A 27,722-nucleotide genomic window follows, 5' to 3' on the forward strand; every position below is an offset into this window, starting at 1 on the left:
GGTGATGGGTATTAAAGAGGGCACGTTCTGCATGGAGCACTGGGTGTTATACGCAAACAGTGAATCATGGAACACTACATCAAAAACTAACTAGTATGGTGATTAACATAAAATAGTAATAAAAAAATATTTCATGTGAGAATACCACTGACTTCTCACTTTTAAAAAGCTGTCACATTTTTAAAATTTTAATAAATGCCTGCAGTGCCTTATTCAAAACCTTAGAGCCAAATGTGTCTTGTAATGTAGATACTTTGGGACTCAAGAAAGGTAATAGGTACCTATATGTGTTATTTCATAGAATCTCACAGGAGTATGAGGTAGCTTGTTAATCAAACACCTCAATATGTCTTCAGTAATACATAGAGACATTCACACTAAGTGGAATAAAGATTATAAAGAGCTTCCTACTAGGTGAAATGTTGCTGATAATTGAGTTTGTGACAATCTTACGAGAAAGCTTTTCTTTTTCAGAGCTTTTTGGATTTGAAATTATAAAGCATCATAGATACATATTTAAAATAATTTCCCCTGCAGTTTTAAGAATCTGTAGATGCATATGTGAGTATGTGTGCCTATGTATGTGTTCTCTCTCTTCCTCACACACATACACACGTGCACATGTACCCACACACCTTGCGATAAGTAGTTTTTGTGGAAGACAGCCAAGCTCATTGGTTTTATGTGTTGTGTGGCTGCTTTTGAACCTACAATGGCAGAGTTGAGTAGTTGTGACAGAAACTTATGGCAGCCACCAAAGCCAAAATACTGTATCTGTGCCTTTACAGAAAAAGTTTGCTGACCCCTGACATATGTGATATGTCCAGAGACTTCAGTCTTGTTCCTATTCTAAAGACATTAAGACTGCCATAAATTAACATAATAAAAAAAAAGGCTATAGAATATTGGAATACACAGATTAAAAAAAAAGAGACTTCGATAAGTTGGTGATAACTGAGTTTTTAACGAACTAGAGTAAATTGACGAATGAATGAACTCTCACTGTCTTTACAGTATTTGGGGGGTTTTTTCACTTAAAATTTATAATCTAAATATAAAAATAAGCTATAATGGTTTAATTGCACTTAAGCTTTTTCTTAGAAAATGAACTTAATGTTACTTTAGTTTCTGTAAGGTAATATTATAATTGTTTCCATTGGTAGTGCAGTTTTAAATTAAAATCTCTGGACAAACATGAAATTTCAAGTAGTACTATTACCTATGCACATATTAATATTAGTTGTAGCAATAATAATTAATATTCAGGCCATTATTATTATTTCAAAGGATGTTTAATAGTGATTTTTTGTTTGGTTTCGGTTTTTTTAATTTTAAATTAGAAAGCCACACAAATTACTTGGTTTGCTAATTCTTGTTTTGACCTTAAGAAGTTCAGATGACTTAAACGGTAGAACTGAAAGTAGTTATTTACATACAGGATCACACAGAGTGAGACACAAGGAAACAAATTGCATATTGCAGATAAAAAAGTAAAAGGCTGGTAAAAAACAAACAAAGGAAATTGCTGTTATGCTGATAAGAGATGTGTAAGTATTGCAGAGGTCATAAAAGATAGACACTTTGTGGTTATACACTGTATTTTAGAATGCTTCATAATGCTTTATAAAACTACATAGAACAGAGAATTTCAAAGAAATCCCCAGCTGTACACCGCTGATACTCAAGTAAATGAAGCATAGTGAGCCTGTGCAATTCCTTTCAAGGCCTATGGTGCTAATTCAACATTTGTTACTAAGATGAAACTATTTCAGTGCCACTTAATCTCTACTAATTTTGGGATTTAAGGAAGTTAAAATCCTTAGAAAGTTATTTAAAAAGTAAGTAGTCCCGGGAAGACTTGATTTTTAAAATTCAAATTACCAGAATAGTCATGTCTGTTTGATGGAAAACTAACTTGTATATTTTATTGTGAGGAGAAATGGAAAAATCTAGATCTTAAAACTATTTGTAGGATTATTACTGGTAGTCTACTAATGGGACTCTTAAAAAAATTACACAATTATATTTTCCTCAACTATGCTATGCTATCTGCCTGATTTGTTTATATCTGGTTTGTAAGAGTTACAGCATCTATACTTAAAAAAAAACACTCCTAAAGCTCAACATTAATTTTTTTGCCTATATTCTTAATTTCATCCAGAATGAAAGCCAGCACTCTCTTTCCACATACCTTCTTCATTTGTTTTCTCCAGCTCAGGTAAAAAGTGTCATCATTCAGCGTTGCTCCTTTACCCTGTCCTTTAAGCTCATATTCCATTGTCTAAAAATATTGTATTGTTTTATTCCAAAATGGCTTTCAAATCTTCCTCTATTTGCATTGCCACTGCCTTCAGCTCAGGCTGTCATTATCTTGACTAGACTTTGCAGTTACGGATTTCATGCTATATACTGACAGAAAGGGATCTTTCCAAATAGATGGGATTATGTCTGCCCCCTGGTTAGAGTCCTTCAGTGGCTCCCTGTTTGCCACTAGGAATCCACGCCATATATGGCCCTGCTTCCTGTCTCCCTCTCTGTCTTCATTTCCACTCCTTGCCTTCCATCCTCTGAACAACCCAACATAATATTCCAACCCTGTTTTACTAGCTATTTCATGTTTCTTTATACCTCTCATATTTCTCTTGCCTTGGATGACTTTCCCTTCTTTCTTTTTTTGCCCAGATAAGCTCAACAGCATCCAACTGATATATCACATACCCTATAAATTCTCCTCAGCAGAGTTGCTCACTACCTTTCTGCGATTCTAACACTTTATGCTCTCTGTGTATCTCCTAGGATTCTATATCATGGCTATTTGTTTACAAAAGCTGTGCCACTTTCCTCACTTCTTTTTATACTTAGTACCTGACATGGTATTTAGCACATTAGACATTACACTCAATAAATGCTTTTTGAATGAATTGGGGGCTTATCCCCCAAAAAGTACTCTTATTTTTTCCTCAGAATCTTATTTTTTTTCCTCTATCACCTACAGAAGTTACTCAGTGAATGATGGTCTCTAGATTTATTCATTTAATTGGCATTTAATGAGAGTGTACTCAGAGCCCTGCCCTAGTCATAGATGTCTGTGAGTCTCCTCTCTTGGAAGAGGGCCCTTGCTGAAAGAAAATTCTGACACTGCTTAGAAGATGAGTCCTACTTATGGGTGTGTTTACTTTCTTTTTAAGATTTATTTATTATTTATTTGAGAGAGAGAGAGTGTGTGAGCAGGGGGACGGGCAGAGGGAAAGAGAGAATACTCAAGCAGACTCTCTGCTGAGCGTGGGGCTGGAAACTGGGCTAGATCCAAGGACCCTGGGATCATGACCTGACCAAAACCAAGAGGTGGCCACTTAACCAACTGAGCCACTCTGGCACCCCTATGCATGTGATATCTTGCTTGGAGTATGATTTCTTGGTTGGACTATTATTCCTTGCTTATCACTGTAAGGCTTCACACCCTTTACCTCCTACTGTGAGGAACATCCTGCTAGAGATGGACTTTCCCTACACTATTTTAAAGCTGTGAAAGGCTTTTAACTTGATTGAATTCTACAGATACATTAAGTCAGATGCACAGATAGACTCAGAAGAGTCTGACAGCTCTGTAGTAAAACAGCATTACTGTACCTTGCAGTATTCCTTGTATTAAGAAGGATAGCTTTGTCCCAAAGGTCAAACTTCTAACTTCATATTCATCTTACGTTTTAGTGGGTTTTGGTGGGGTTTGGTTTATTTTGTTGTTTATGGTGAGGAAGTGTCGTTGTGAAAATAAAACTGACTTCTTACCCCTAGTAGGGGGGGAACCTAAAAGAACTGCCAGTGTTTGGGATGATGGTTTACTTGGTTCTATTCATTCTTTGCTTTTTGCATCTGGACCACCTCAAATTTGTCCATCTAATTAATCTTCTCAAGTGCTTGTATGTTAACCACTCAGTTAGCTGACCTTATCTTTCAACAGTGCAGTTCATAATATATTCAAAAACTCTTCCTAGATAGTTTTCTTCACTGTTGAATACCTCCTTTACATACAAGCCCCCTTTTGCTCACATATTTATTGTCTTCGCTGCAGGTGTTAATTTTATACTGGTAGCTTGTATGGTATAAAGTATTGGATTAGTATTCCTAGTCAGAATATTTATTTTGGTGAATGTATATATGCTGATGAAAATATTCTATTAACTGACCGATGCTTCTAACTAGATTTTTGATAGCGAGGCAAATGTGTACAGCTCCTTTGGGGGATACTTCTCAGTTGACAGGGTGGGATAAGTGATGATGGAATAAGAATACTAAGGCTTAGCGTCATTTCCCCCATTTTATAACTTGCACTAAATTCTTCCTCTTTCAAAAACATTTATAATTTTACTGCTTTCGATCTTTATTTATCTTTGAATTTTGATAGCCCTCAATCCCACTTTCACATACCGCCTATATTCTACTCATCCATCTCCCAAACAATTAAGGTCTTTCAGATTTTTCCTTTGTTCCCTTCTCCCTCTGTGCTTTTGCTAAAGATAGTGCTTTTTTTCCCCATGTCTGACCAACACATGCTACCTTCTCCAAGAAAACTCAAAATCATCCCAGTTGCAATTAACCATTATGACTTATCTCATAGAGACATATTGCCATCCTATTCATATTTAATTATTTTTATAGCTCTGCAGCAAACATCAAATGAACTTTCAAGTTAGGTGACTTGAGTTTGGGTTCCAATTCTCCCACTTACTGAATGATACCTCTTGGGCTAGTCACTGAATCTTAATTTTTTCTATCATATGAGGTAATAATAACTAACTCAAAGAGTTATTAAGAAAATCAAATGAGATAGCATACATAAAAATGATTTGTAAATGATAAAGCCCCAGGTAAATGTTAGATAATCTTAGATTTGAATTAAAACATGGAGCACATAGGAAGGTGTAGATAATGTCTTATCCATTACTATAAATTCCTCAGTGCTAACACTATACTTTGCTCATATGAGTAGATGCCAAATGAGTTGATTTGATTATGAATTTCTTGCCAGATACAAAAAGGATAAAATCAACCTGTTTGAAATACGCACTTATAAAATATTTGCCTTATGCTTATATAGCTTGAGTATTTATAGCATCACTAGATAAATGTGGCTTTCTTGAGCTAATGATTAAAGTTAATACAAAACCATGTTTATTCCTACATCTTAAACCTTCAGATATGGAGACTTCTTTATTTAGAAAGTGTGCAAGAATAGAATATCATCAGACATTGCTTGTATTTTTAGTATCTCTAACAAAAAGCATTGGAGTTTGCATACTTGTTTTAATAATACTTTTGTTAACACCTAGAAATACTTCCAACCAAAGTGATTGTGTAATATTTGGAAGTTGATAAGGCTTCCAGAATTGCCCCTGCTTGTGTTCTCATTGTCAAGGTTAGATTTTTTTTTCTTTTTAAGGAGAATCCATTAGTTCATTCTGTTTAAAGCTAATTAGGCAAAACATACTAATATAGTGTGTGGATCTATGAAGTTGAAATCACAATGGCCATACTGTTTGCAAATTGCAATTTTGCTCTCCTTGTTAATTGTTGTCATGTCCTTTGAACAAAACATTGATGGAACATTTGTTTATATTTTCTGTGTGGTACAATTTGTAAAAATTATGAACATTCTTGTTACATAGGAGTTTTTTAGAAGTTCATTTAAAATATCAGTCTGTGAGAAATTAATGCAATTGCATGTTTTTCCTAATTTTTACTTTAAGTTGTTATGTATTTAAAAAATTCTAATACACAGAATAAATATATGGTGAGTAATTCTTTATATAGTCATCCTTTATTCAGCTTGCAGTCTAAAATCTAAATTGATATAGAGTACAAATCATAATTATGATTCTTTTGCTATGCATAGTCCTTTGGCCTTTTCCTTAGTTTTTCTTTGTCAGAATTTCAAATAGTTGAGTAGCCAACAGGTGATAAATGTCCCATTAATCTTTTTGACTCTCTAGCTCCTGAGCATGAGAATTGCTGATCAATTACAGCAATTGTCTCTTAAATGAGCTTTTCACATCTGCCTCTTATTTCATTAGTTAACTGTCTGCCCAAAGATCTGATAAGATGGAATACTAGTGCCTTTTTACAGCTTTTTTTCAGTCATGTGTACAATAAGGATAGGGTCGTTAGCAGGGTGGGCACAAAAGGGTATTTATCCACTACCTACAATAAATATACATGCTAGAGCCTAGAAGGCATTTGAGACTATTTATTGAAATCACCTTAAGAAGAAAAAAACTGGTTTCACCTCACCTTTCCGTTTAGCAACAACTAATGTAAGACCATGGCATTTCTTGCTATCCAGTGCTTTTACTGATTACTTTTGTCCTCATTGAAAAGAAAAAGCAAACATTAATTTTTTTAAAAAGTGAAAAAATTTAAAACTCTTTTTTACGTTAGTAAGCATCATGATTATATACTCTCACCCCGAGATTGTTCTTAATTCTCAGTCACATCTTCCTCCATTGTTGGCACTTTAAGAAAAACTACCAATCATGATCTGCTTTCTTGCTTTCTTATTACATGTTATTCAGCAGTCATCCTTTCAATTGGGAAATGTCTTGATGAATAATTAAGGTTTAAACTGTTTATAGGAAGAATATTTTCTTATCTGTAGTATGGGTATAATAACAGTATGTAATGGAGTAGAAATAAGAATTAAATGACACTATGAATATAAGGCACTCAACACAGTGCCTAGCACACAGTAAGTGATCAATGAGTAGTAGCCATTATTATGTACAAATTATAACATTTCATTCTTTTCTCTTCTGATGGCTGTTCAGAGACTTCGGAAACAGAACAGTGGAAGATTTTATAAACATTGCTTAACATATTAATTGTGTGTGAAATTCATTTTTAATATTTTAAAAACATTTAACAACTGACAACCTATGGGGAGTTATTTATTTGTAAATTATTTTAATTTTGTCTTTTAGAAGAAAATTTAGGAAAATTTTTCTTTTTTTTTTTAAAGTTTTTATTTATTTATTTGAGACAGAATGAGAGGGAGGAGGGTCAGAGGGAGAAGCAGACTCCCTGCCGAGCAGGGAGCCCGATGCGGGACTCGATCCCGGGACTCCAGGATCATGACCTGAGCCGAAGGCAGTCGCTTAGCCAACTGAGCCACCCAGGCGCCCCAAAAAATTTAGGAAAATCTTCACCTTTTATTGCTCCTTACTCCAGGAGACAATCACATAGGAAATGTCATTGGATTAAAAGTAGCTCTAACAAGCTCACCAATTCCGATAACTACCTTCCACCTTATTTAAATATAAGAAATGCCTTGACCAAATAAATAACCCAGCATAAAGTCAGTTTTTAGTATGTTTTCTACATCTTCTTGAATATCTGAGTATTTTGAAATTAATGCCATAAAAAATATGTTAGTGAATGTTTCCATTTGTTTTATTTTAGGAGTTCTATTTTAAAGAAAGTTTTTGTAAATTAAAATTACATAATGAATTAACTTGGAATGATGATTTCTACCATGGTAATTTCATTTTGTTCAACCTTTCTTTGTTGCAGGCCTCGTTTGTATGAAGTCTAGCACATCTGTGGTTGAGCTTGTTATGCTGCTTTGTTCTCAGGTAGGAAATCTCTTCCACTGGATTACATTAAACTACATGAGGTGTTTTTTTTTTTTTATGTCATTAGCAGTAGGATGCATATATATGTATATGTTTATATATTTTTAAATCTTCCATTTCTTATCCCGTCGATGAAGAAAATAATTCAAGATATATTTTTATGTAGATGATCATACCATGTAAATATTGATTCAGTCTCCCTCTCCCTTCTTCCTCTCTCTTTAGCTGTCTTATTCTTGCCCACCTTCCTATCCTTCTATTGTCCCCTATTTGCAAAAAACATATATATATAGATGTGTAGGTATGTATATATATATATATAAAATCTGTTAAAGATCTTTTGATACCCTTCTTTACATTCCACCTTTTAAAAATGGTACAGTAGAATTTATACTTCTGACATTTATTATTACATGTTTTCTTCTTTAGATTACAGATAATGAAAACAAAGTCTTTTTCATGCAATAGCCGTAGTATAAAATATAGCTCATTAGTGAGTGGTCTTTGATACAATACCTTGTTGCTTTCTTTTTTTAATGTAATTTGTATATTTTTGTGTAAATTTTAAAAATCTACTTATGCTATTTATCTTTAATAATCAGATTATTTAAATAGAATTTGTAGTTGTTGGGTATTCTTTCTTCTTAGCAGTTACGAGAAACTAAAAATATATATATAACATTTTTCTGATAATTGAAATTAGGGACCCAGTGATCTTTCTTCTTGCCAGCTCTGTCAAGTCCCCTAATGATCCTGATTTTCATATAAGTACTAAATATTTTGTAATGTGAGAACAAGAAAGACAGGTTATATATGTTTACAATAAGTAGTTATTACATTTATTCCTAGTTTCCTCAATAGAAAAATACATCTAAACTGTTTCTAGTTACTGACCTTGAGGTCTGCCCAAAGCCGCAGCCAACTCCCAAATAAACAATATGGCTTCAATTGATCCTTTAAAATATTAGTAAACACAAAACAACCAAAACTTACCTATTGATTTCCAGTCTTCAGGCTTACTTTCTTCAAGAATATATTCATAGGGAAACCATTAGGTCCATTCCCTCCTTTTCAGCCAGGAAGAATATGAAGAATATTAATAAGAAAGAAGTTAAAGAAAACAGCATCCCTGGCAGGAGTTCATCTGCAGGGCGTTTGAGAATTGTTACCTAATGCCAGAGTCCTGAGTTCAAGAGACATTCTGAGAGATCTGTTCAGGCCTTTTAGGTTCTTGATGATGCACATTTATTAAAAAAAAAAAAAAAAAGCTTTTGTAGAGAAAAAAGTAGCTTAAAATTCCTTCTTTAGCTCAGGGTTTTACTGCAGTTCTGAGAAATAAAGAAGAATGTAGCATTAGGGTCTAGTGTCTTTGATGGCCTCATCATCTAATCATAGGTTTAACATTACTCATTTGCTGGCTCCAGGAATTCCTGCCATTAAGGGCCCTAGAGATGAAACTTTGCCTCAGATATTGATTGAAAGGAAGAGTGAGAAATTTCAGCACTCTATGCAGTGCACTTTCTTTCAGTGTTTCGGCAAAGCAATATTATAAACATGTCTCTCGGTTTGATTTTTAAGTTGAATTTTTTAAATAATTCAGAGTGTATTTAAATATACAGTGGTTATATAGTGGTTAATTGATTAAATATACCTCATTTAAGTGACTACAAAATGTACGTTTGTAAAAAATAGTTCCAGTTGTTTTGCTATTTTGTTAAACTGAAGTGTTGCTTTCCACAAAATATTTTTAAAGAAATAACTGAGTAATAATCTTTCTTTAATACAGTTCAAGTGGGAGGAATTTATTATTCTACTGTGAAATTAGGTTATAAAACCATCTTTGACAATCATTAATTATTCCATGGATGTATAAAATCTTGGTTTTAAGGACCCACAAAAAAATACACACGCCTTTAAAATTTCTTAAAATAATCTGTCATTTTTCTCTACCACTCAAAGTCAAGATGATCTATATCCTATTTTCATCCATTAGCAGGACAACTGTAGCAGTAGCAGACTTCTGATAAAGAAAAATAAATACAGTTAATGATGCTATGGAGCTTGCTTGGCCTAGCACTCTCCAAAGCTGGGTTCTCTTATACAGGCCTTAATGCATCTCTTGGACAATGGAGCTGATCCCGGGAGAATTAGCAAAGTTTGTAGGGCTGTCTGTGCCAAGGCACAAGGCAATCCTGAGGAATCCTTAAAGCTACAGAGTTCTGAGTTGTCCTTTTGTTTTATCGTACAGTCAGCTTTTTGTAAATATTTATAGCTCTATGTTATTATGATTTATTATAATATTTTGATTATATTATGTTATTAGAATTCCAATGTAAATGGAATTTTCCAGTTTATTTATTTGCTTAAAATGTGTTTTTCTTTTTCCAAATTTAAATAAACTATTGAAGGATGAAATTTTGTTTGGGGAGACTAGGTAGCTAGGGGTTGAAAAAGGAAAAAAAAATGCAACATTTCTCTTAATATTTGTTTTTCTTTCATTTGCTACAATACATTAGATGCTTTTATTTTTATGCTTTTCATTTCGGAAATTTCATGTTAATGACTATTATTAAGGATATCAGTTTTTCTTTCCTTCTTATCTGAGCTCCTGAATAAACTTACTATTGCCACTGGTTTGTGTGCAAAATATGGTCTAAATTTACATGAGATCATATTACAAGTGTCTGAAGGTACTTGTCAAGGATAATTCAGTTCATATGGACAGTCTTTTAAACTCCAAGGGACATGCCATCCAGTCTACCCCCCAGTGGAATTTCAGGTCTCTGTAGAGAACATATTTTAAGTTTTAAGAAGCTATTAGCATTATCATTATATCGCATTTATTGCTCCAGAAATACCCAAAATATTTTTTACTGTATTTTGGATACTTTTCTTCTCCATGCAGATCTTATGACACAAGAGTAAATTTTAAGAATTAACTATTAATTCTTCTTCCCTTTAAATTTGTATTAAACTTGTACTTAGTATCTTTTTTAAAAAAATGGTTTCTTATCATTTGGAAGTAAAATGAACAGAAATAAATTAAAATTAGTAAAATAATTAATATATACTGTTTTAACAAAATCATTGCTTAATCAGTTAAGTGCAGTGTCTCCTACAGAGTTCTTCAGAGTATCACAGGTCTGATACTTTCTTCTGTCAACCTTTTTTTTCTTTTTTTATGTTTTGCAATCAGATTTGGTTGAGGTGCTTTATGTTATTCTGTATGTGTACCTTATTTTTCCATTACATTATTCTGAGTGTATTATGTTCTTTGATGAATAGCAGATTTAGTTTTCAAGTAAACTTTTTTAGGTACTATAATAGTTTCTAATTATTTCCAGATTTTTTTTTTTAGGAAATCTCCATCAGAGGTACTCCAGGAAAAATTGAGTGATGTTATCCCGTAGGATTTCTTTAAGTTTTCCTAAGTAAAGCTTAGCAGATGTCACTTGGATTTTTCTGTGCCTTATCTGTCAATAGAAAATGTTTTATAAATTGAGAAACTTTATGTAAAAAGTAATGTCTCTCAATATTCAAGTACTTTCTGAATTGAAGTACTGATTAAGCAAAATGTATGCTTAATAAATCATTTTTATTCTCATTGGAAACCCCAAAATGTATAAGTAACATAAAATAGAAGTCAGCCTTCCAAGTGTCTTTAGGATTTGTGTATGAAGTTACTAACATGAATTATTTTGTGGTTTTGTTTCCCTTTATTTTTTTTTCTAAATACTTCATATACTTAAGTAAAAAGGACTTTATTGACTTCACTGATGTAATCAGGGCTCTGACCCAGGACTTCTAAACATAGCACTTAGAAAAGAACCACAACTGAAGAACAGTATTCCTTTTTCAAATGATTTGGCCTTTGAACTTTTAAATTTTTCATTTTTTCTTCAATTTGATACAGTTTATTCAGATGGTACAAAGGAAAAAGACATATTTTTCTTCTAACTATAATAAACCAAAGAGAAAGGTAAAAAAAAAAAAAAAAAGCATAGCTGAGATGAATATGGAGACCTAGTAAAGCATACTCATTCATGAGTACCCAGTATTGAAAAAAATTTGGATGTGTATAGTGAGATTATAAGTGTAAGACAACTAGAGATGGACTAGATTTTTTAAAAGCATCTTTGGAAATACGAAATCCTAGTTATCTGATGAAATTATGTCACATTTATTTAGTGACTGCTCTTTTATATTAGCATTGCGATGGTTACTGAAGATTTATTGATAACGTTCTTCCATTTCTAAAAGGAGTCTGGTGTTATCTGTGAAACTTTCCTGTTACGTAGCTGAATTTGAAATCAATGACAAAAAAAAATTGTGACATGATATTTTAAGTTAAATATAATCAAATACTACATATGTATTAAAAAATTGGTCCTGTGAAGCAACAATAAGACTTTTGTGGGAAGCTTTATTGAGATAGACGAAAGATGGACCCATTGCAAGTTAATGGACTTTCTACACAGCGTCAGCAAGGAAGAAGATTCAGGCTGGGGAAACTGAGCAAAGGTCTGGCGAGAAACAAACCTGTGACATAGGTAGAGTAGTGTCTAGACTCATTTAAAGCACACCAGAAATTAAGTAACCATGCAATATATTTATTTGAGTTTAATTTGTGATGTGGGAAGTTAACTCATTTCCAGGCAGTATATGAAACAATATTTCCTTAGGGGTATTTTTTAATGTAAAATATTGTAGTATGTTAATAGCATAGAATTCAGGTCGATAAGAAATTTCTAACTTGTGATTAGCATTGGTTAATTCCTGGTGTTTGCTTTCACAAGTTCTGCCTCTGTTTTTAGAAGGAATAAAGGCACTGTTTCCATTCCTAAATATCTAATAAATCCCTGCCTTTTTCTCTGGACAATGCCTGACCCCAACTTCTATCTCTGGTATAATGTCATCTCAAAGTTAAAGGGGCACATTAGGCATTTAAAGTTTTTTGGAATTGTTATGAATATATCATCTTTCTTACCATAAAGGTTGTAATATGTTTTAAATATAAATAGAAGTTTAGTAGGAAATTGAAAATATAGTGATGCATAAAGATTACTGTCAACTTGGGTTATAATAAAATTATTAGAAAATATGGAGAAAATATATAGTAAAAATATAGACATTTTGAAGGAAAAAGAAAGACCATATAAGTATGAAATAATCAGACAATTTCCATTGTATATATCTTGGGGAGAGTGCCTACGCACAATTGCAACAGGAGGGCAGACTCAACTATCTGTTGTTTACCCAACTATTTATGGCATCCCTCAGTGAAAATTTAATCAAAGATTTTAAGAACATACAATTCAAATTACTTTTGATTATTTCCATGTGGTCTTTCATTATTGATTTCTTTTATTTCAACTCCTAGAGAAGTTAGGAAGTATAATAAATTTTGAGTCAATCACTTTTATATTACAGAATATTTATTTTCTAAGCTACCTATACTATATGTGATACTCAAACATGATATAACACTTTCATCCTTGTATACTAATTAATTCATATCCAACCCAAATTGTAAACAGAAGAAAAATGATGATGAACAGGAAGTTCTGAGCTTATCTGTATGTAAATGGTAAAATATGAGAAACAATAGTCCTTTTCTCATGTCTGAATTCTTATAATTTTACTAAAATCAAGACAAAAAGAAATCAGTAAGCCTTGGCCACCTGTAGAATAATCCTTAAGAGCTATAATTTCCATAGGAGAGGAGAAAGAATGTAGCATATTCTGAGGTAAACCCATTTCCCTGGGTCACTGGGGGACCACCTCCCTGACCCAAAACCCCTTACCATACTTTGCCACAATATCCACCCCTTTGCTTGTTTGCATGTTTGTTTTCCACCATGTCTATTTTTCTATGTTTACATTATATAAATTCTTCAGGCATATTATCACAGCTTTGAAAAATAACAAAAACAATGTGTATGCATTTCACAGCCCTACCACTATTATACATTCTCTTGCTTTTTGGTGTTGTTTTTGTTTTGTTCTGTTTTTTTACTTTCATCCTGTGTATATTTCAACATACTTTATTTTTAAAGCTATTATGTGATTAGTAATTTTTGGTGTCCTCTTTTTCTTCCATTGTTTAAATAAGTGTAGACTCACAGTAGGTTGAAAAAATAGTACATAGAATTCCATGTGTCATAGCATTATTTTACTATTTCACTGTTACATGCATTCTTTTGTGTGAGTATATAGAGCAAAGCAATTTCATTCCTTATATTGATGTAACCACTACCATTATCAAAATACAGAATTTTTATTATTACCTCATATCTTCTCAATTATTTCCAAACTCTTTTCTTTCATAAAGCTTTTCTCATTTATGATTATGTGGTTCTAATCACTCCATCATTCCCCTTAGCACTTGAAGTACATATATTTATATAGTAAATATAGGTACCTGTTTACATGTTTTAATGGGATGCTCTTACATGTGACACAGGCATGATTGTCTTTATCCATTTAATTGGAATTCCCTTTAGGATAAGCATCATGTCCAGTATTTCCTCTCTTTTGCAAGCATTCCATTCAGCCAGTGGAGAAAATTAGTTACTTATAGTGTCATCAGTAAATCTATTTAATATTTGTGGAGAGTATTTTAAATTACAGAATATCTGTTTCAAACTATTCAAAAGGAAAGACTTCCTGGGCACCTGGGTGGCTCAGTCGTTAAGCGTCTGCCTTCGGCTCAGGTCATGATCTCAGGGTCCTGGGATCGAGCCCCGCATCGGGCTCTCTGCTCAGCAGGAAGCCTGCTTCTCCCTCTCCCACTCCCCCTGCTTGTGTTCCCTCTCTCGCTGTGTCTCTCTCTGTCAAATAAATAAATAAAATCTTTAAAAAAAAAAAAAAAAAGGAAAGACTTCCTAAGGATGATGCAGAGCCTTCAAGTCTTCCAAGGTTGCTTTATGGATGTTATCCATTTCAGTTACACTACAAATTTAAACCATAACAAAGTTCATTTCATTTTTCCATTCACCATTATGCCATCCACACCTAGCGAACTGTCCAACACATAGTATATATATTTATTATTACTTATTAAGCTAATACGTGACTAAAGAGAAAACACAGTCCCCAGGATGATTTGCTTTACATACTTATATTGTGGTAAAACATATATAACATAAAGTGTGCTTTTCAACCATTTTTAAGTGTGCATTTCAGTGGCATTAACTATATTCACAGTGCTGTATAGCCATTACCATTATTTATTTCCAAGAATTTTCAACACCCCAAACAAAAACTCTGTACCCACTATGCAGTAATTCCCCCATATCTCTTTCCCCCAGACTCTGGTACCTCTAATCTACTTTTTATCTCATTGATTTGCCTATTCTCAATATTTTGTAGTGGAATTATATTTGTCTTTTGTGTCTAGTTTATTTCACTCAGCGTAATGTTTTCGGGGTTCATCCATATTATAACATGTATCAGAACTTCATTTTTTGATGGTTGAATGATGTTCCATTCTATGTACAGTACCCACATTTTGTTTATCCGTTAAACTTTTGATGCACACATGGGTTGTTTACCCCTTCTTACTGTTGTGAATAATGCTGCTATATTAGCATTGGTCTACAAGTATCTATTTGAGTTCCTATTTTCAGTTCTTTTAAGCATATACCTAGGAGTAGAATTGCTGAGGTATGTGATAATTCTATTTAGCATTTTGAGAAACTTCCAGTTTTCCATGATGGCTGCATATTTTACATTGGAATGTACAAGGGTTCCAATATCCCCATATCCACTCCAACCCTTGTTATTTTCTCTTTTTTATTGTTGTTGTTTTAATATGTTATTCTTGTTTTAATTATGGTCATCCTAGTGAGTGGGAAGTGGTATTTCATTGTGGTTTTGATTTTCATTTCCCTAGTGACTAATGATGTTGAGCATCTTTGCATGCATCTATTGGTGAATTGTGTATCCTCTTTGGAGAAATGTCTATTCACATCCTTTTCCATTTTCTAATTGAGTTTTTTATTGTTGAGTTTTATGTGTTTTTTATTCTGGATATAAAATCCTTATCAAGTATACGATTTGCAAATATTTTCTCCTATTCTGTAGGTTATTTTCATTCTCTTGATAGTGATTTCTGACACACAAAATTTTATATTTCAGTGATGTCCAGTTTGTTTATTTTTGTTGTTATTGTTATACTTTTGGGGTTTTTTATTTTTTTATCATGTTAATCACAAAATTTTATATTTCAGTGATGTCCACTTTGTTTATTTTTGTTGTTATTGTTGCTTATACTTTTGGTATCATATTTTTGAACCCATGGCCAGATCCGAGGTCATGCAGATTTTCCACTGTATTTTCTTCTAATAGTTTTAGTTCCTAAATTTAGGTTTTTTATCCATTTTGAGTTGCTTTTTATATATGATGTGAGGAAGGATATAAATTCATTCTTTTGGATGTGGATATCCAGTTTTCCCAGCACCATTTGTTGAAGAGACCATTCTCTTTCCATTGAATGGTCTTGGTACCCTTGTTGAAAATCGTTTAAGCGTATATGCCCAAGATGATATCTAATTCAGGAATAGTTCCTGTACATTAAAAGAAAAACAACTTTAGAATAGTAGAAGGTTAAATAAAATTTGCCCTTACCTCATATTTTCATTACCCAGGAGTGATAACAATTAATCATTGAATGAATATTCTTTCAAACTACATTTCTACATATAAATGGAAAGTTATTTCTTTTATTATTAGTATAAGCAGAAATTGTTCTTATAACAGCAATTGTTTACACATTGCTTCCCCAATTGGTACTCTAGAGCAGCATTGTCTGAAAAAATGAAATGTTCACTCATGTACAATTTGGAATTTTCTAATTACCACATTTAAAAAGGTAAAAAATAAACAGGTGAAATTAATTTTAATAATATATTTTATTTAACCTAAGTATCACTTCAACATGTGATCAATATAAAAATAATTGAGATTTTATACGCCTGTTTTTTATACTAAGTCTTTCAATTTGGATAGATGTGTGTGAAGACAAATACACACACTTGTGGACTCTTTTATTGTTTTAAATTGGTTTGATGACCTTGTTACTAGCCTATGTTAATTATAATGACAAGCAAAATTTTACTCACAAGTAACAGTTACTTGAGGGAACCAACTTTACAAGTCATTGTCCAGAAGTCCAAACACCACACAAGTTTATCAATTATTTATAATTAATCAGGTATATACTTTATATCTAGAGCCCATATCAGTTCCTACTAGCTGCATTTCAAGTACTTGTAATAGCCACATGTGAGTAATAGTTGCTATCTTGGTCACCACAGCTCTCCCTTTCATATATGAATATCTGTGCTTTTCTTTGTTTAATATTAATATAGTCTCAAAGTGTAGAACAAGCTGTTCCAGGATCCCAGAATATTGTAGGTGTCCAAGCAAAAATCAGCTAATTAATTGTGTCACAGATTCTTGCAGTGGGCTAAAAATGATGAGATCTAAGTCTCTACAACACTAACATTCTTATACTGGCTTATACACCTATTGCTACATGATTATTCATGAATAAATATAAAATATTTAATATAACTGTACATAATTCTGCTTTATGCCAACGAAGCACACCAAGGTCTTAGCATTCAGGATTTAACACTGAAAGTTTCTTCTATTCATAAGTGGTAACATAGATAACTGGAATAGTGTGATTTATTATTTTACCAAGGCATGAATTGAGATCATGTGTGCTACAAATTCAGCATGTGGCAGTGAATTAGCCTAAGCAGCAACAAAGCGTCAACAGCTCAAAGCAGCATGGTTGTTTTCTATTTATTCTTGAAAATAAGGCAGTTTTTATAATGATCTTTTGTTGTGGGATATAGTATAAGTCTAGGTGGTAGTCTCAAAACATGAGTAAGTACAAAGGCCTTAGGGTGTACATCTTGAGAATTATCAAATGTCTATTGTATCATTAGGTTATATATGAACAGTGTTTGCGAAGCTGTATTTGCATAGTAGTTTGATAATACCCAGCACTTTTATGCCATAGTTGAATACAGTCTGGAGCTCTTATGCTAATGGTATAATTTCCTTTATATTTTACCATATACTTTTCTGAAGTTATAATGTTTTGAGAATTAATCTACTGATACACTAACTCTTAAGATAAAATAGTAGTACCTCAGTCATGACTCAGACATACGGTAAGCTCTCAAGAAATGAATTTTGTTGAACAAAAGTAAATACCTTTTTCATTATAATTCATGGAAATTAGAAAAAGACAGTCCTTGTTCATTCATTGATTACAGACCAGTATAGGATTTTGTTTTATTGTCAAGTTTTAAAAGTTACTGTTCTATCAAACTGAAGTTCTTCAAAACCACATTAGCATTAAATCTTAAACTGCATATTTGAATGTGATAAACCCTAATATTTTAAATGTTGCATATTTGTTTTTAGTTTTTAATTTAAATTTTTATTTTTTTAATTAAAAAGGCACAAATCTGAAAGTTTATTTTAAAAAATCCTATTCTCAGGGTACCTGGATGGCTCAGTTGGTTAAGCATCTGCCTTCAGCTCCGGTCATGATCCCAGGGTCTTGGAATGGAGCCCCGCATCGGGCTCCCTGCTCAGGGATCCTGCTTCTCCCTCTCCCTCTGCAGCTCCGCCTGCTTGTGCTCTCGCTCTCTCTGTCAAATAAATAAATAAAACCTTCAAAAAAAAAAAAGTTAAAAAAAATCCTATCCTAGCTTTTACTGTTTTCCTACCTAAAAAGAAAATACGAAATATTTCCTCTATTTTTATATTTAATAAAGATTTCATTTCTTGATGTTTTTCTGATCATTTCCAGTAGCAGATGTTTTCTTACCAAGGAAGAAGTATCCTCAGTTTGTTTATTGTATATATTCACAGTTATAGAAAAAACTGTTTAAAAAATATCTTGTAAAACAACCTAGATTATTTTTCATTAGAAATACAAATACAAGTATATGTGTGTATATATATGTATATATACATATATATACACACACATAAGAATATTTGTAATAAAAAGTTGTGTTAAATGTATTTACATAATTTACATAATTTAGTGATCTGTTAGGATCCAGGGAAACCTCTTTATATGATACACCAACTTTTAGTAACCAACTAGATGTATTTCCATGTTACCTAATGGTTTTTCTGTGGTTGACATTCATATCAATAATCTCTTTAAGATTGATTATTCATTTCTTATATCCAATTTTACCTATAATGCTTTTAGTAAGATGTTCACAAAAATAAGCAATGAAAATGAAAACAAATGATACACTGAATACTTGCATGTTTATTTTCATTAGTTTATTTTTGTATACGTTGAAACCATGACATACCTGGTTTTCTCTATATATAGTATATTTTTACTTCAGTCCTTATTAATTTCTCTAACTTACTGCAGAGAATTAATAAGCATGCCAGTTAAATGAACATTCCCTAGAAAAATTTTTGAGGCACCTGCCAACTTTTATTTTATTATTTTTTAAAGATTTTATTTATTTATTTGAGAGAGAGAGAATGAGAGAGAGCACATGAGAGTGGGGAGGGTCAGAGGGAGAAGCAGACTCCCTGCCGAGCAGGGAGCCCGATGCAGGACTCGATCCCGGGACTCCAGGATCATGACCTGAGCCGAAGGCAGTCGTTTAACCAACTGAGTAAAGACTGAGGCACCTGCCAACTTTTAATGGCCATTAATGATAAGTAGACATTAAGGATATAGAAAGTAAAAAAATCAGTTCTGGAGTTCCTGAAGACAAGATCTCAATTTAACCTCCCTTTTTTACGTTGAAATATTTTTTATATTTTCAAAGATTTTGAGATGGATTGAGTCTCTAAGGACATTAAGTTGGTTTACCTAATTGTATACAAAGCCATAGGGAATGAGAAATATGCATTGAGCTGAAATAGATGGGAAAAAAAAAATTATGTCCTGTGTCTGAGATTTCTACTAGGTCATCTAACTACCATGAAGTGATTATTGAAGAGAACATAGGGATTTCATTGTCATCCTTCTGGAACCTATTTGTCTTCAAAGTGTTTAGTTTCAAAGGATCCTTAACTTGATATCCAATTCTCTGAAAAAGTCCTTCATCTTGAGGAAATTTTATGCATCCAAACAGAAGAGTTAAAAAATTACGACAAAACTGTCTAAAGACTTGGCAGATCTCTGCAGGCATTCAAACCCAGTTTAGTATGTTTCCCATGAAGACAAAAATTTGATGCCTACTTTTAATTTACACCTTTTCTTATAGATGTTCTTTTTTTTCAGTAGTTGAATGAGTGCATGTGTGTGTGCGTGTGTGTATGGGTGTGTGTGTTTTCTTAAATGGCAGAAGACTTTCTGGAATGATTTGTAGACACAATTTTAAAGTACATTTTTTTTCCTGTCATTGCCAAAAGATTGTCTTCGTGACAGTAAGTTATTATCCCTTTTGTACATTCTCATGTATCCATTTCCCTTGTTTTAAGTAATTTCTCTAAGTCTACATGTCAGAGAGAATTGTTAGAAAGCTAAGACAGTGATTAAAGTATCTTCCCTGTCCAGCTATATCCCATTTATCAACTCTCAACGTAGTTTATATGTCCACAACCACAACACTTAGTTCCTTTCTATGCTAAGTACTTTTCTTGTCGTTCTTTCAGTATTTTACCTAATTATTCTTTGGAAACTCATAGAATCAGTTACATAGTAATGTACATTTAAGAAACACTTTTTGGGGTGTCTGGGTGGCTGAGACAGTTAAGTGTCCAACTCTTGGTTTCGGCTCAGGTCATGATCTCAGGGCCATGAGATTGAGCCCTCATCAAGCTTCTTGCTCAGCGTGGAGTCTGCCTGGGATTCTCTATCCCTCTTCCTCTCTCTCTCAATTTCTCTCTCTCTCTCTCTCTCTCAATAAATTAAATCTTTAACAAAACCCACGTTTTGAAATGCAAAATCAAATGTGCATCAACATAAAGGTATATGATCATCGCCTAGCCTCATTCGTTACTCACATTTTTTTACACAGTCACTCTAAATTAACACTTTCAGTCTTACAAAAATACCATTTATGGGAATGAAATGCCATGTCAGTTGAAAAGGACCTTTGTAATGGTGTTATTTTAGAGATGTGGATACTTCAATGATTATGGTGTAAATTATGATGTAATTGTGATGCAATAATATACTATTTTACAGACGAGTAGAAGGAAATTTAAATAATTGAACAACTTGAAGGAAAATATATACATCACCTCATGATTAAATTACTCTCTGCTTGCAAGTTAAGCACTTTGAGGTTTTTATGTGTGCAGTCTTGTTCGAAGAAGGAGATGACTTAAGTCAGTGGTTGTCAATACTGACTTTACATCAAAATAATTTGGGAACCTTTAGAATACCAATGCCTGGGCCCTATCCTTAGAGATTATTCTGTTATGATTGGTACTTTTTAACAACTCCCCTGTTGATTCTTTTGTTCAGCCAGATTGAGAACCATAGATTTAAGTGATACCCTTGATTTGGGAGGATTAAATTCAGTTCCACAACAAAAATACATTGAGTTTGTACAGTATGCCAGACACTTGCTACTTAGTAGGTATGCACAGTTAAATAAAACAAGATTCTTCCTGGGACGGCTGGGTGGCTCAGTTGGCTAAGCGACTGCCTTCAGCTCAGGTCATGACCCCAGTGTCCTGGGATCAAGTCCCACATGGGGCTACTTGCTCAGCAGGGACCCTGCTTCTCCCTCTGCCTGTGCATGCTCTCTCTCTCCGACAAATAAATAAATAAAATCTTAAAAAAAAAAAAACAAGATCCTTCCTTTCATTAACGAATTTATGATCTAGTGGGGAGACATATGTGTGAGTAAGTCACTACAAAATATAAGTAATTATATTTCAGATGGAATATTTTCTGATTAATGAAAATATTAATCATTAAGAAAATAATGATCTAGGATTGATCCCATTTCACATTTCCAAAGTTTTAAAATAATCATTTATTTTTACACACTTTAAGATTTATTGCTTTGTCAGGGCACCTAGATGGTTCAGTTGGTTAAGCTTCTGCCTTCAGCTCAGGTCATGATCCCAGGGTCCTGGGATCAAGTCCTGTGCCAGGCTTCCTGATCAGTGGGGAACCTGCTTCTCCTTCTCCCTCTACCCCTCACCCCACTCCCTGCTTGTGCTCTCTCTCTCTCTCTCAAATAAATGAAACCTTAAAAAAAAGGTTTATTGTTTTGCCAACATAAACTATTGTTACAAGTTATACTTTTCCTATAGGATACTTTTTCCTTCACATTCCAGTTTTTTCTTTGCACTTCTATGTTTTTGTTTACTATTCAGTACTGGGTACCATATTTTACTGAGTTTGGAATTTTAAAATGAAGTTGTCCGAATAATTATTTGTGCTTTTACAACTGTCATTCAGAAATTATTAAATAAGCTTTAAAAATACATTCAATCCTGACATTTTCTGAGAGGGAAAATACACTTCATCTTGTGAGGAATATTTGTTATCCTCTTTTCTCTCTCTCATTTAGTTTTCTTTTTAAGTGGTTGAAAGAAAAAATTCTGTGTTTTCCTCATTGCCTTATGAAATCTGTTTGTTTAAAATTCACCAAAACCAGGAGAGACTGAAGTCTCATGCTAAATCCCAGACAACCACTGATGCAAACATGTTTAAAATTTCTAGTTTTAGTACTATTTGTATGGCTTAGGTCATTACTTCTCCAACTCTTCTACTGAAGCAGCCCCTTGGGATGCAGCATAGTTGGGAGGAGTGGAAAGGGTGACATAACTGTACCCATGCAACCCACTGTAAGCACAAACATTATATGTTCTTCTGTTTTAGAATTCATATTCATATTATTCCTGTATTACTCATAATTTTGAATTAAATTACTTGACTTTTTTTTCCCCTCAGATGCCAGAGAGATTATATCCTGGGACTTAGTTTATCTCCTGCCTCGGATTTTTATATCTCCTACCACAACCTGAAAATTGAAAACCTTAAACCTTCTTAAAGAAAGACAGTTGGCAACATTTTTGTGACCTCACAAATTGTTAATATTAATGTGGTTAACAGAAATTGACTTGATAAATTGAAATTATGTAAATTGGTTATTATAGTTATTGAGGAATTTTGAAAGCCTTTAGAACTTGAATTATACTCTTTTAACATTGGGTGGAATCCACTTTGACCCTTACTTAGGTCAAAGCCTGCAGAATTACTCTTTATTCCCATCCATAACATGTTAATGTATAACCCAGTAGTCTTCTACGGTAGGGAAGAAAATACTCAAATTTGGCTAACAAATAACTAATAGACCTTAGAAAAAAGATAATAGGGAATATAGTATTTCTTAAATTTTATTCATAGGTTTTTTTTTCTTTGTTTTCCATCCAATGTCACTAAACTAATAGAATTGACCTCTTGTTGCCTTAATGCTGTAGTATAGTCATTGTAGAAATTAGATCATTTATTTCTTCTGGCCCTTTAGTTACTATAGATGAATAAAATGTGGCTCCTCCTTCAAAGATGCAGTACCTAAGATCTAATCGTATAATGTGCACATAAAACATATAAAGAGTAAATTGGGGTTTAGAGACATACAGAAAAATACTTTTAAGCTAGCTAGTGTTGAACTCCATATTGGAAATTTGGTATCTCAGTTTATGTTGTTTTAAAATTCTGTGCCACATAACTATCTGATACCTACTTACATCTGAGGAAAGAAAAGCAGGACAATGAGAAGTGACAGAAGAGCAAGATAGAGCCTATTATGTGAGCTCCGATTTAGGTAAGAATTTGAGAAAAGAGCAACTCTCAGCCTTTCTGAGGAAGAAGTTGAACTCAAGTAACAAAGCCTGTCAGTAGCATTACATTGTCATCAAACAAACTCGGGAATTATATTGCCTGCTTATTCACAAAAACAACTCTGACGTCAAAAATATATACATGGCAATGATAAGTTTTCATTCAAAATTTTTTACTCTCTGTAATCTGATAAAATTAACTATCTCCACCTTGGCTGCCAACAGTGTTCCAGACAATGGCTGCTTTGTCGGTCTGGCTCCCAGAGTGAGGCTGATGATGTAGAGGGGAGCACCAGCAATGGACATGGAGCATTAGCAGAAATACATCTTTGTTGTTTAAGCCCCTGAGGTTCAGTAATTGTCACAACATAATCTTGTCTCTCCTATAGGAGAGACACCTTCGTTTTGGCAGAGTACACCATCATAAGGTTCTGGAAAGAGAGTGGATGAAAAACACATGTTTATGCATGTCTGAAACTAGTCTATCCTCAGATGTTATGGAGAGTTTGGGTGGATATTGTGTTCGGAGTGTTATGTTCTCCATAACTGTGCAAGCAGTGTTTCCTTTTCTTCTCTTTTCTAGCTTCACTGTTGAGAAGTTTAGTTTCATTCTTATTCTTGGTGCTTTGTACAAACTTTTTTTTCCTGTTAGCCTTTTCCTTAACCCTCATGTTAAGGAAAATTTTATGATAATGTGCTTTGCTGGGGGTTTTATGTCCGATATTTCACTTCTGGGAACAGTTTTAAATTTATTTGATAATTTCCTGTCTTTCATGTTCCCCTTTCTCTCTTCCCCGTTCACTCTTTCTACAATTCCTACTCAGTGGATATGGTCTTTCGATTGGAGATCCTCCAATTTCCGTATTTATTTTTGTTGTTGCTGTTACTGTTGTTGCATCCCTTTATCTTTTTGTTGGCACCTTCTGTACTTTTGGGAAATGTTTGTGACTTTTAAGCTTTCTTTTTTTGATGTTTGCAATATCTTCACATATCTCAACCATGTAATTATAGATTTTTTTTTCCTGTTGTTTCAGTCTCTCATTTTCCAGGTTTCCTTTTTTGTTGTGTTGTTGTTGTTGTTCCTGGTATCTCTTCTGTACTCTTCTCTTGGTCTGTGTCTTTCATGTCAGGTTGCCAACTCTAGGTAATGACTTCAAAAGTGGTATTAGTAGCTTAGGCACCAGCTCTTATGCCAACTCTAGCACCAGCTCCAGTACCTGTAGAGTTTGGGCCAGCTCTTGAACAAGCTCTAGAGCTTCACACAGCTCTGGGTCCTCCTCCATCTGCAGAGCTGAAAGCAGTGCCAGCTCTGGAACCGGAATCCACTTCAGACCAGCTGCAGAGCAGAGCTAGAGCCAGCTCCAGGGATAGAGGGGGTTCCGTCATTAACTGCAGCACTGGCTCCAGCAGCAACTGCAGAGCTGGGGCCAATTCCAGAACTCATCCTAGCAGCCGCTCTGGTGCTAGAGCCACCTTCTGCCCTGGCTCCAGAAATAGTGCTAGGGCTAGCTGCAGAGCTATAGCCAACTCCAGCCTGAGCTCTCGTACCCACTCCAGACTTAGTGGCCGCCCCAGCTCCAGCTCTAGCCCCGGAGCCACTGTCAGCTCCAGATTTAGGGTCCTCTCCGTCACCAGTTTTCATACCAGGTCTGGCAACAGCGCCAGACTTAAAGTCAGCCCAGAACTAGAGTTAGTTCAACGACCAGCTCTAGCACTGCAGCCAAATTTGACATCAGCTCTAGAGCTGGATCTAGCTACACGTCTAGTGCCAACTCCATCCCCATATCCACCACCAGCATCCGAGGCGGTCAGCTCCAGACCTAGAGTCGGCCCAGCCACCAGCTCCCGTGCCAGTTCTGAGCTCCAGCCAGTGCAGCTCTAGCTTTCTGTCCCCTCTTGGGGAATGGCATCTTTTTTGGTTCTGTTTTGTTTTTTCAATTTATGTTTCATACACTTGTGGTTTACCGTATTTTGTGTTTTACAGTTCACATACAGAAAAATCCTTAATCATTAAAGGGTCTTATTTGCATGTTCTTGTTTTGTTGAGCCAGTGGAGTAAGTGAATTATTTTCTTTTAAATGGTGCTATGATATTTTGCTACTATTCTTAAATTTTGTTAGAGCTTTTCTTATCTGTTAATGGCTTCTTTTTCTAATCTTAAAAATACGAATGATTCCCAAAATTCAGCCAGACCTAGGTCTTTTGTTCCTCTTTCTGATTCTTCTTCTCTCTTTTTTATTTTTTTTATTTAAATTCAATTTAATCAGCCTATAGCGTATTATTAGTTTCAGAGGTAGACTTTAGAGATTCATCAGTTGCATATAACACCCAGTGCTCATTCCATCTTTAGAGACTTTTGCCTGATGGTCTGCCTTAATATTTTTATGCAAATAATTCCAAATTCCACATTCCATTTTGATATACCATATCACTCTAAATCCAACAAGTATGAACCTGTGATTTTCCTCAAATGTGTACCCTTCTTATTTTCATAATACTACCATTCTTCCTGTCATTCATGCTAAAAACTTAAACCTTACATTGTTCCACTTTTTTACTTTAACCTTTAAATCCGATTTCTCATCCAGTCCTGACATCTCTTCCTTGTATAGTCTCTTAATTTCCATTTCCCTATTCGAAATACCAGTGTAATGTAGGCCCTTATTGTTTCTCTTGTAGAAAGGCATATAAAACAATCTTCTACTGTTTCCTCTTGCTCAAGACTGACAAATTACTCTTCTAAAACACATATTTCTTGAATGAAGTCTTGCAGTCACACACTTCATTGGCTTTCTCATCCTTTAAACTCTAATGTCCTTGACTTGGCTCAGACTTATTTCTGCTGTTCCTTTATCAAAGATTGCAAATTAGTGTCTCATGGGCTGAGGCACCTCACAGATATCTTTTGTTTGATCTTTGATCTGAACAGAGTTTTCAAAACATTTTACTCTATGATCTTTTAGACACAGTATAATTTGGGATGCGTATGTCATACCTGAATATGTACTTTGAAATATCTTCTTGAAAAATCCCGTGCATATTAAAGTTTCTGCTGATAAAAGAGCCTTGGTGTACAAACAGTATCATAAAGAAAATCATGTTTAAGAAGTTGTCTGTAAGAATTTATTCTTCAGAGTGTCATGGTTCTTGTTATATAAGAGTCAGTTTTCTCTTTCAGCTGATATCACAATAAATGTCAAGCATTCCTGAGAAATTTGCACATTTTGTGGTATATTGGTTTGCAATAAATATAGGATATATAATGGGAATATACAAAATATATAAAAGGATGGTAATATAAACCATTTTATTAAAATATAAGAAAAAGAGTTCCCTGTAATTATTTTCAATAGAAATGATTTTAAAGTTTTAATAAGCACTGTAAAATGCAATAGTGATCTTGTCATTTAGATGAATTTTCGTTAAAGGTTATGTATGATAGCTAGAAGTGGCTTTGCTAAAACCATTTAGCAAACCATAGAACCATTTAGCCCTTTATAAGATCATTACTGTCCCCAGGCTTCCACATCTCTTTTCCCAAGTTGTTGATTCTCCTGGTGGGGAAATGTAGATTCATGATGCATTCTTCTGTAATTCTTCACAGATTTACTTCGAGCAGAAAATATTTACAAGCCAAGTACCTACTTTTGGGGACCACATTTATTCCCTGTATATATGCAAAGCTTTAAAAAGGCAATATGATCAAGAGTAGAGGGAAAGGTTGACATGGAGACTGTTTTTTGTGAAGCTGAATTTGTGGCAAGTCAGCTGACTACCTCGGTGTAGAGCAACTTAGTAGTAGGAAAATCATGGAGAAAAAAAATCTATAGATGAGTGATATGAGGGATCAATAGGGATTTTTTATGAAATGTATTAACGAAGCATTTATTTATAGTACTATTGAAAGGGATGTGATTTTTAATTCAAAAAATGCAATTTACCAGCTATATAAAAAAGCAAAAAATCAGAGGGGGAGATGAACCATGAGAGACTATGGACCCTGAGAAACAAACTGAGGGTTCTAGGGGGATGGGGGTGGGGGGATGGGTTAGCCTGGGGAAGGGTATTAAAGAGGGTACATACTGCATGGAGCACTGGGTGTTATACGCAAACAATGAATCATGGAACAGTATATCAAAAACTAAAGAGTGCGTGTACTGAATGGAGCACTGGGTGTTATACGCAAACAATGAATCATGGAACACTACATCAAAAAATAATGATGTAATGCATGGTGATTAACATAACATAATAAAATTTAATTTTTTAAAAAAAGCAAAA

At 33.9% G+C, this 27,722-nt stretch overlaps 1 protein-coding gene and 1 long non-coding RNA gene across 2 annotated transcripts in view; both read left to right on the forward strand.

The window, feature by feature from the left end:
- NBEA (neurobeachin) overlaps positions 1 to 27,722 on the forward strand; it is a 609,173-nt gene that overhangs the window by 279,800 nt on the left and 301,651 nt on the right. The window contains exon 30 of the mRNA XM_081815498.1: positions 7,564 to 7,625. Within this exon, the coding sequence (XP_081671624.1) occupies positions 7,564 to 7,625 (62 nt within the window). The remainder of the gene's footprint in view (positions 1 to 7,563; positions 7,626 to 27,722) is intronic.
- Positions 1,239 to 4,621, forward strand: LOC145720619 (uncharacterized). The gene is made up of 2 exons (XR_014143708.1): positions 1,239 to 2,218; positions 2,996 to 4,621. It is a non-coding gene; the product is annotated as an uncharacterized LOC145720619 (long non-coding RNA).

The sequence above is a fragment of the Leptonychotes weddellii genome, chromosome 3 (assembly GCF_054177405.1).
Source record: "Leptonychotes weddellii isolate Sample4059 chromosome 3, ASM5417740v2, whole genome shotgun sequence".
Classification (NCBI taxonomy): Eukaryota; Metazoa; Chordata; class Mammalia; order Carnivora; family Phocidae; genus Leptonychotes; species Leptonychotes weddellii.